At 48.0% G+C, this 9,610-nt stretch overlaps 1 protein-coding gene across 2 annotated transcripts in view; it reads right to left on the bottom strand.

Annotated features, from left to right (window-relative positions):
• Positions 1 to 2,232: 2,232 nt before the first annotated feature.
• ankfn1b (ankyrin repeat and fibronectin type III domain containing 1b) overlaps positions 2,233 to 9,610 on the bottom strand; it is a 163,727-nt gene continuing 156,349 nt past the window's right edge. For both annotated transcript variants that reach the window (XM_066689307.1, XM_066689308.1), the window contains 7 exons: positions 7,484 to 7,650; positions 6,988 to 7,138; positions 6,499 to 6,667; positions 6,196 to 6,362; positions 5,414 to 5,624; positions 4,584 to 5,158; positions 2,233 to 4,289 (listed from right to left, as the gene is read on the bottom strand). In XM_066689307.1, the coding sequence (XP_066545404.1) occupies positions 4,002 to 4,289; positions 4,584 to 5,158; positions 5,414 to 5,624; positions 6,196 to 6,362; positions 6,499 to 6,667; positions 6,988 to 7,138; positions 7,484 to 7,650 (1,728 nt within the window). In that variant the 3' untranslated portion in view covers positions 2,233 to 4,001. The remainder of the gene's footprint in view (positions 4,290 to 4,583; positions 5,159 to 5,413; positions 5,625 to 6,195; positions 6,363 to 6,498; positions 6,668 to 6,987; positions 7,139 to 7,483; positions 7,651 to 9,610) is intronic.

Raw genomic sequence — 9,610 nt, 5'->3', positions numbered from 1 at the left:
GTGTGTGTGTGTTTTTTTCCACTGTTGTTCCGTGTCTCTGGGGTGGGATCATTTCAGGAAAGGATTACAGCAGCTCTGACCCTGGACTACTGACTTAACTCACTTCATTACCCCGTGAAATGGCTGTCTGACAAAGGCATGATGATCCCAACGTCATTTTATCGGAGCGCGGCTCACATTACCTCTCAGGTAGACGGATGAAAGGACACAAAGAACGCGGGAAGAGCCCAGTGTTTAAAGGTTTCATCTGAGGATTTGCTCTGCGATTAAAATAAAAAAATCAGACGCGGATTCCAACGCTCTGTAAATGCCATCGCTGGATTTGCACACGGACGCTCCTGCCCCGATGCTGCGTTATCTGAAACATTGGGCCACTTACTTTAAATTATGTAAAAATAATTGTCCATGAGTTACTGACAACTGACTTTCTACAATTGCGTCGTCATCTTGGGTTGGAAAAGTTCCTTATATGACAGCCACCAGAATGGGAACTCATGGCGTAGGACAGGCTGGGCATAGAAACAGCTTGAGGTTGGATCCCACGATAAGTGAAGTGTGCTTTTGGCATTTATAGCACTGGAACAGGGTTTGTTTTGTGGGGAAAATGAAAAGGTATTATTTATGAGACTGGGAATAATGAAGCTGCGACACAGGCAACTTGTCACAGGCAGGAATGTGTGGTTTACCTCCCAGTTGACCCTCTCAGCCACGGCGGGGCACACTTAGGGCTTGAACTTTGAATCTGTGAACCACGCCGGAGCAGCAGGGATCACGTCTCAGGCTTAGAGTCATGTGGGATCGGATCTCAGGGCTGGATTTTGTCAAAAGCCTCCCTAAGAGGAATATTTTGATCTCGGGCTCAGGTTATGCCCATTTCCTGAGCGCAGGTAGATCAGATGATCAGATCACTGTCTCGGATTATCTGTGCTTCCTGAGTTCAGGTATAATCTGATATACCGGACCTTCCCTTTCACACAGGTCGCCGCCACCACCACCACCACTCTGTTTTTTCTGTCCTCTTTTAAATTCCCACTCCAGGTAGACATGGGTAAGACAACAAATCAGCGAATAACCCCCCGCCCCCTCTGCGAATTACTTTAATGAGTGTGAATCGCGACTATTCCCAGACTTTTCGGAATGTTTTCTTAAAAGTATTCAGGGATGTGCCAGGCTAAAATTAGCACGGCTCTTCCCGGAGTCTTCAGGTTAAAATTAGGAGGTGTCAGAATTCCGGTTCAATTCTTAAATTACTGTCGCAAAACGGTGAAGTGCTCTTGGTCTTAAAGGGAAAGGGCCAGGCATGGGGGGCCAAGGTGGGAGAGGACGTGCTGGATTTTGTGGGACTGGGGAATGTCCCAGCGTCTTTCCGAGGTGATTTTGCTGACAGCGGAGGCATTTCCCTCTAGTAGTCAGCTGGTTGGCTCATGGGGAAAACGGTAAAACCCCATGAGGAGAGGAAGGCTGTAACACAGAAGGGCAGAGGGTTACACAACATTGGTTATTCATCTGGCTGCTCGCTTATCATTCCTTATTGAAAAACCGCCCATCTTCATCAGAACATATAAACAACATGTCTTGAACATGTGTGCAGAAGGGGCATTGGTCAGTTTGGTCAACCAGCTCAAGTGCATGGTATTCCTAAGGCAGGTCTATCTAGACTGGGCAGTGCCAAGGCAGGAGAGGACAATGAGCCAATCTCCACAAGGGGGCAACATGGAGGCTAAGGTGCAATGACTCACCTTGCTCTGGAAGGAGGGATTTGGAGATATTGCATTCCGCTGCTTGTTTGAAATTATTTAAGATCTGAGCGCCAAGATTACCATTATGAAGTGCCATAAGAGTTGTGTGTTTTTTCTCCGCGAACCTCAACGCCGAGTGTGAAGATCCAAGCAATACTGTCTCCAGCTGGTCACTAGGAATAAACTTTATTCAATTGTATGCAACATTAGTTATCCTATACATTCCTCGGCACACAGTTTTAATGTGTTATTAAAAATGGAGATTACTTTAATGTACAATGTAGGAAAATGTGCATGACTCAACTCAAACTGCTCATCTAATAAAACAGAAATTGCTTGCTCTGGATTCTATAACCACGGGGCGTTTCTGTCTGAAAATTGACACTAGCGCCCTGGAAAATGGCTCTTCGTTTTATACAAAGATCAATGTTTAAAGACACCTCCTGCAAGATCTAAGAACATAATTAGAGTCCATAAAAACGAAACACAAACATTATTTTATTATATTCATTTATTGTTCAATAAAAATAGATTTAAAAAAATGACATTACGTCTCCTTCGTGAGTTGGGCTGCCTAGGTTGCTGCCAGTTGGACATGGTTGAGCCCTAATCTGGCATAGGAAGATGGAAGATATAGGTAAAACGACAGAGTGAACCGCAGTGTGCTGTACATTTACTTTAGTTCAGTCATCGCCATCCAAGTCCTACTGTATTCAAGCTCTATAGTGGTGTATCTTCATGTCAACATTACATGAAAACCGTAACTGTAACCTTGCTTGCAAAGGTTGAGAAGAACCTTATATTCCCCTTATATTGTTTGCTGTACTTTTACTTTCAGTGTGTTTTATTTCCCTGTAAAAAGTGTCACGTGGTAAAATGAAAGAATACATCTAAGCTCTATCACAATAAACCTTGTCAGTGGAACCAAGACTTATCTAATAACAAATAAACATCAGTAGTTCATAAGACTTGTATCTATTGGACCAACACAAGCAAACACAAAGCTCTTGGAAGTCAAAAGGAACAAAATAAGCTCCTTCGATGTCCTTACAGATCGGGATCTGTAAGTTAAACAAAGCCTTCAGGTCTGTAAACCAGAAGAGGGTTCAAGAAAGGAACACACCTTTTCACTTCAGTAGACCACTAACGCAAGTACTTAAACTTACAGATCGAAATAAACAAAAGAAATAACCCCTAACTTGTGCAATCGAATATCACTGACCTGTAAAACTAACACAAACACTGTATTGTACTAGGTCGACGACTGGTATAGCATGATACACGTCTTCAAAATCTCAAAACGCTCCGGAAGATTCGAGACTTCCGATGAACCTACAAAAAACCCCAAAAAGGATCTGGAAGAAGAGTATTGCTTCTCTTTGTTTTGTTTTTCTCTCTCTCGTTTCTGTTTCCTATTTGTCTGTAATACAAATATCCGCTTCGTTAGTTCCAGTCACGGTATGTTGTGAAACATTTAAATCGGCTTCAGAGTCTCTTTGGTAAATGGCGCAGTTCCTTCCTCGGAGACTGGGCTCCTTCTGCGTCCTCCGCACTCGAGAAGGAAAACAGCCCGTCAAGTCTCTTTCTACATATTTTCCATTTATTTCATATCGGTTTGCTTCCTCTTGGCTCTCTTCTGGTGAGTAAAAATACTGAGCCAACACAATCCTTAACCTGACAGGTTTAATCTTCAAATGGGCACCGGCCCATATCACAAGACCGCCCCTATTGTGCTTTTGGAGAGGCCCAGGATAAGAGGCCATAGGCTTATGAATGAGGTGCTTTTACAGAACCGTGTGCATCTGAGTTCAGATAATATCTCTTGTCCTTAAATTCTTTTAAAACCCAGTATTAAAAAAATATACCTTTTAAAGGCCCTTCTATCTAAGCCTTCTCTGGGTGGCTGCTACCCCTCAGTGGTATCATCCTTAAATAACAGTAATTTGTCCCCCGACTGTCTCTGAGAGAACGAGAGTCAAACCTTTTGACAGTTCCAGGTGAAGTCAAGTTGCTCGTTTAAAATCCAGGAAGGAAGGGAAACAATCTGGGGAAATTATGCTGCAGGTGTTAAAAAAAGTTGAAGATAGAAAATCCCAGCAGCATCTGTAGCACGGAGGAGAACAAGAACAAACCCGCTCAGTGGCGATCGAATGCTGTTCTGTAAGCAGGACGGTGACAACGAGGCTGCCAAGGTGAGCCGGGATGCCCAGAGAGGAGCCCGGACTGCTGGTAGCGGAGTGACGAGAGACGCCCCGGGGTCCCTCACACTGTGGTGGCACGGCTGAACTGCAGCGCCAGCGGGGAGTACTCCTTGACGCGCACGCACAGCTTCCCGCGCACCCAGGGGTTCTGCAGCTCCAGCGGCCGGAAGTCGTCCTGCAGCCACTTCTCCTTGTCCTCCACGACCAGCACCAGGCCGAAATGCTCCAGCTGTTCCTCGCCGTAGATGAAGTCCTCGGGGCTCCCCAGCAGCCGGCGCGACACCTCGTTCATCTCCTGCACCACCAGCCACACCACCTCCCTCACCGACGTCTTCTGGGTGACGCGGAGCTGGGGGGGGACAGGGGGAGACAGCGAACAAGGGAGGGTTACTCTTGGACAGTTTAGTTGGACACAGGCAGCGCTGAACGGCATTGCCAAGAGATTGTATAATACCACAGCAATTTATTTTTTCACATTATTATCTGTCTCTCTTTGTGACCTCAGATACTGTGATCTAATTTCTCCTGAAGCTCTAGCACTGCTACAGGACTTAAAGGGAACCCTGTGAGATCTGGAGATTAATCCTACTTTGAATGACTGTCAAGCAACATCGGGGGTGGGGCAATAATGTGTCCCTCCTACCTTCACACTGGTCTCCTTGGGCAGCCCGGTGCGGTACTGGGGGTAGACCCTCAGAGCCACATGAGAGCCCTTCCGCCGGGCACCGGGCGAGGGCTCTGAGAACCGGGTGGTGCCCTCTTCGGAGCGGGTCCTGGTGGGTGCGGCAGGGGGCGCCGAGTCGGAGTGGCAGCGGTCCACGGAGGAGGGCCGGTGCCAGTGCCGGTGGGGCGAGGCGCAGGACGAGGGGAACTCCAGGCTGCTGGTGCGCACGCAGAACGCCTGCCGCTTCTCAGTGATGCGCAGGAGTTCGATCTGACGGCTGGGGAGGATGAAGTCGCTGTCGAAGAGCTCCGCCGGGCGCCGCCGCTCGCCCAGCTCGGGGATCGGTGGCTCCGAGGCCTGCAGGACGTCCGGGGGGCACTCCCTGAGGCCCCCGCCTCCCTCTCTAGGGTACCCTGGCTCCACGGCGGATGAACAAGGCGAGGGGGGCAGCAGGTCCAGTTCGCGCGGACTCTGCGCCCGACTCGAGTCGTAGTCGCTGTCCGTAGTGAGGAAGACCTCCGAGGAGCCCTCTTCGTCAGAGAGGCCATGGAAATCTGTGCAGACAACATGAAGGTCATACTGACATTCGTAGAGAAGCTGGCAGAATGTGACTTGCTAAATGAAGACAGAGAAATTTGAGCGGGTTTGACAGTTTCCAGCCAAGACACTAAATTGACAACGTGAGTGAAAGCCCTGGATAACATCGCCCAACTACTGCATTGGTAACAGTCCACACATGATGGCATCGAACAACGTGAGTTTTGTAATGCAACTCAAACGCAACCGAGGGGGCACGGAGTCGTGCTCACCGAGGTTTTGCTTGCGGCTCGTCTCCGGGGACGGCGTTGGGGAGGGAAGGTAGTCGAGCTGCGAGGAGGTGGACTGCGGCTTCTCGGGGACCACATCCTGGGAGAAGTCGACGATCCAGCCCAGAGAGATACCTCCCGAGGGCTGCTTGTACCGGGCATACTGCAGAGCGTCCATGATCCACCGGGCCTCTCGCCACACCTCCTCCATTTGCTGTGGAAAAGACAGATCGTCTCAGGGCTTTGGAAGAGGCTGGCTCACTTGCTTAACTGTTGTTTGTTCTCCTTACCTGATAAGAGAGGCAGCCACCTGAGAAACACCTCTGTTTACCCTGGGATCTCTTACAGAAATACAGGTTAAACTAAACCTTTATTACACCGCTTGGTAATATTAGTAAAGAGCCTGGGAATACGGTGTGGAATCACTCAATTATTTTGAGCCAAAAGGGATTTTAAAATCAAGACAAAAGCCACTCTGCTGTACCTACATTAGAGACAGTATGAGATTTCTCTTGTGAAACATTTATAGTTTCTTAAACAGATCGGTACATTCTGGGCATGACATGAGGAACAATAATAGCCAAGCATGACAGCAGCAAAACAATGACAGTGAGTGAATATTTTGGGGAGGTTTTTTCAGACCAAATGGCGATGACAAGTCATAGAAAACAGTTATGCTTCTCCTAACAGAATAACTGAGGCAAACATTTGATAACTGTGTATGGCAGACAAATGTAATCGTCTCCCCTGTGGCAAGTTAGTGGGCGTGGGCGAGTAAGTCTAACCTGCATGTACTCTTGGACCTGCTGGTGTTTCTGTTTGGCCACCAGCAGCTCCGACTCCGAGAAGGCCTCACGCAAGGTCTGCTGGGACATCAGGGACTCCAGCTCGAGCAGGGCGGAGACGCGGCAGTACTGGCCGATGAAGCTCTGGGAGTAGGTGTCGAAGTGCACTGCAAGAAACACACCAGGGTTCAGTTTAGCTCAGCAGCAGTGTGAATTGAAACTGGTGCCTGTCCTGTTCCGAAAAGCACCCAAGTGTTGTTAAACCCCGCTGGGCTACAGAGAGGGAAGCCTGTCTCCTCGTACCCAGCTCGAAGATCTGCAGGGGCAGGGTGAGGAAGCCGGAGCGGGGCGAGTAGGGGTTGTTCTGCCCGGGGGCCGTGCACACGTCGTCTGAAGGGGGCAGCATCAGCAGGAACGACACCTTCTCGCCGAACTCCAGTACCTCCTGGCTGTAGATACGGAAATCCTGAGCCTGGGACAGACCGAGAAGAAACGGACGGGAACCGAATGAGCTGTGATTGTAGTGGAGATTTCAGTTCCCCCTCACATTCACCGAAACCAGGCTGAGATCATAAACGTTTTGTGGTCTACTCTAATCTGATATCAATCCAATGACAAGCTGTTCTGCCAAATCATGACCAGCCCGAACGCTCTAATGCTTTGACAGCTGCCGGTAGGTGACAGACATGTCGTCAGCTGCTCTCTCATCCCTGCACCGTGCCTTAGACTAAGCCTGTGGTATAGGACCAGAGATGTGTGTCAGACAGGGAGCCCCAGGGGGATTCGTCTCACCTGGTTGATGGGGATGTTGACGTGTCCCATGAGCTCCTTGGTGGCTCCACGCAGGTCCTGCAGGAACAGCTGCTGGGGGCTGTGGGTGTCCTGCTCTACCGACACAGAGTCCTCCAGGCTGCCGAGGCTCAGCAGCCACTGCCACTCCTCCCTGCCGGCCACACACACACACACACACATCAGCCAGCTGCCACTCAGCCAGGGATCAGGCCTACCTCTGCAGCCCGGTACCATAAACCGAGCAATAATAAGGGAGCTTTATATGTCTCTCTTCTGTCGTCACTGCAGAACAACGATCCCACTGGTAATTCAATTTGTATAACTGCACCTTAAACATGCTCTGCTGCCGAGGAGCACTTATACAATGACAGCCTAGCTAGAGGGAAGACTTGCAATGGGAATCCATGGATGAGATAATAGTGTCCTGGGAGGCATGATTGGTGACACTGATTGGCTTGTTTCGTTGGCGCAGCTGCCCTAAAGGAGAAGGACCTACCTGGAGATGTTGGGGTTGTCACGGATCTTGACGTGGCAAAGCACATTGGGCAGCTTCTGGGGCACCAGTACCCTGATCTGATCCACAGAGCTGCAGAGCTTCAGGTAGCCCAGATACAGGCCAGGGGCGAGGGTCTGTCTGCTGCGCCGGTGGTAGGCCAGCTTCTCCTAAAACACAAGGGCAAGGGGGCAGCTTTGATCACACCGGCCGCTGACAGACAGGGGCAATGCGCACTTACTTTCGTAGCTTTCCCTGTCCCCCCCGATGAAACTGAGACTTCTATCCACCCGCTGCTCGCAAATTCAAAACCTGTCACTCAAAGGCAGCCCTCAGTTGCTGCGTGCCCCCGGTGGAAATCCGCTGTCAGGTTCCCGTGTGTGGAATTTGCAACGTGCAAAGAATTTTGAATCATATTTAGGAATGTGGAGAACAAAGGCTGTGAGTGGGTTTTACAAACTCCTGCTTTACACCCGGGTTTGTTTTGGTCATTTTTTTTCCAGAAGCTAATGATCTATGATATTTATGAGACTTCCTCTGAGGAACAACCATTTGATCGGCTCTCAGACTGTTCTCTCTGACGCGACTCTCTTAATTCTAGAGATATTTTGCTTGGATTTATGTACAGAGATACCAGTGAAATTACCAGAGGTTATGAAAATACTTTTGGGCATTTACAGCTCAGCCGCAGCCAAACCGAAGTAGTGTGGGAGGTTTGGTAATTGCTGATAGACAGTACAGCATTGTGGTTGTGGGTTATTCACAGCGCTTTTAAGAACTTGTGCGCTGGATGTTTCGTTGAGGTTTATGATATGCAGAAAATTCGTCTTACATTGACAAAACCGTCCAAGACTGCCTGAAGAACCATCCCAAGGCAAATATTCCCAGGGTGCAACTGCTAAATTCTGGGACTAGAGTACCAGTCAAAACTTTGAACTTTCAGTACGAACCCAACTGGGCTTGGACAGCATTGTGTTTTAAACGATTTACCAAATATTAATTTCACCACAAGGTTAAAAACTCACTTTCGAGAGTCAGTAAAGCTTCAATTTATTCCATATGGACTTCCTAGATTTTGCTGAAGGTGTGCATGGATAATAGAAAAAGCAGATTTGATTCTAATTTGATTCTTTGTTGCCTTGAACATCCTGGAGATATAATGTGAGTAGATTCATGGGGGTCATCAGCTGGACACAAGGCCAATTTTTACTCAGCGTGCGAAGGACAGGTATCTTATTTCCATTAACGTCTAAAATCAGATGAAAAAGCAATCAGATAAGGATGTATTGCCAAATGTGTCAACTGATCTTTAAAGAATAGGAAAAATGGCTTTTTAAAAAGCTTTCAGAGGTGTCAGTATCCACTATTTATGGGCCCTGGTAAGTGCCATATCCATTATAAAAATTTGCATTTCTAAATTGCAGCTTAAAGCCTAAAACCATGTTGAGCTCTTATACAGCAGGGCTACAGAATATTGCTTTGTCTCCGGCTCAAATGGGGCCCACAAACAGACAGGAAAGATAGAGGTAATTATATTAATGGGCCTCACTCACAGAGGTTGCACTCATCAGCTCTTTAAAGAACGCTTTGTCGAGATCATTCATTATTATGGAAATCGAGTTCAAGTTCAGTATTTTGTGGATGCATTTTAGAATGAAGCCAGCAAACCATGTGGAATGAGAAAATGCTTTTGAAAGTTAATTATATTCATGAGACTGCACGGAGCTGAAGGCACGCACAATAACAGGGTATTACTCCTGTCTCAGAGGCTGACAGAGAACAACGTACACTCGGGCTTGGGGATGTGCTGTCATTTATTTGTGTTCCTATTCTTTCCTTGAAATTCACCATTTATGCAAGTCGATTTCCCTAATGATGTTCTCTACTCCGCTTGCTGCTGTATTCTGCTACACAGGGGCTGTAAGGAACAAGCCCATATCTACGCAAATCAAATTAATCAAAACTAGCTACAACACAGTTTCCATGCTCTTTTTTTGTGGTTTTGTTTAAAGAAGACCCGTTTTCTCCAATGAAACTCAACCTCCACCCAACGGGAGTGGGGGGTGGGGGGTGAAACGCAGCTGTCTTCTGGAGTCCCCATCTCAAACAGCCCTGTGATGTTCCTCGGCC

Source organism: Amia ocellicauda, chromosome 17, assembly GCF_036373705.1.
Source record: "Amia ocellicauda isolate fAmiCal2 chromosome 17, fAmiCal2.hap1, whole genome shotgun sequence".
In the NCBI taxonomy this organism is placed as follows: domain Eukaryota; kingdom Metazoa; phylum Chordata; class Actinopteri; order Amiiformes; family Amiidae; genus Amia; species Amia ocellicauda.
The sequence above is the reverse complement of the archived record's forward strand: the minus strand, read 5'-3'. Positions and strand labels throughout refer to the sequence as shown.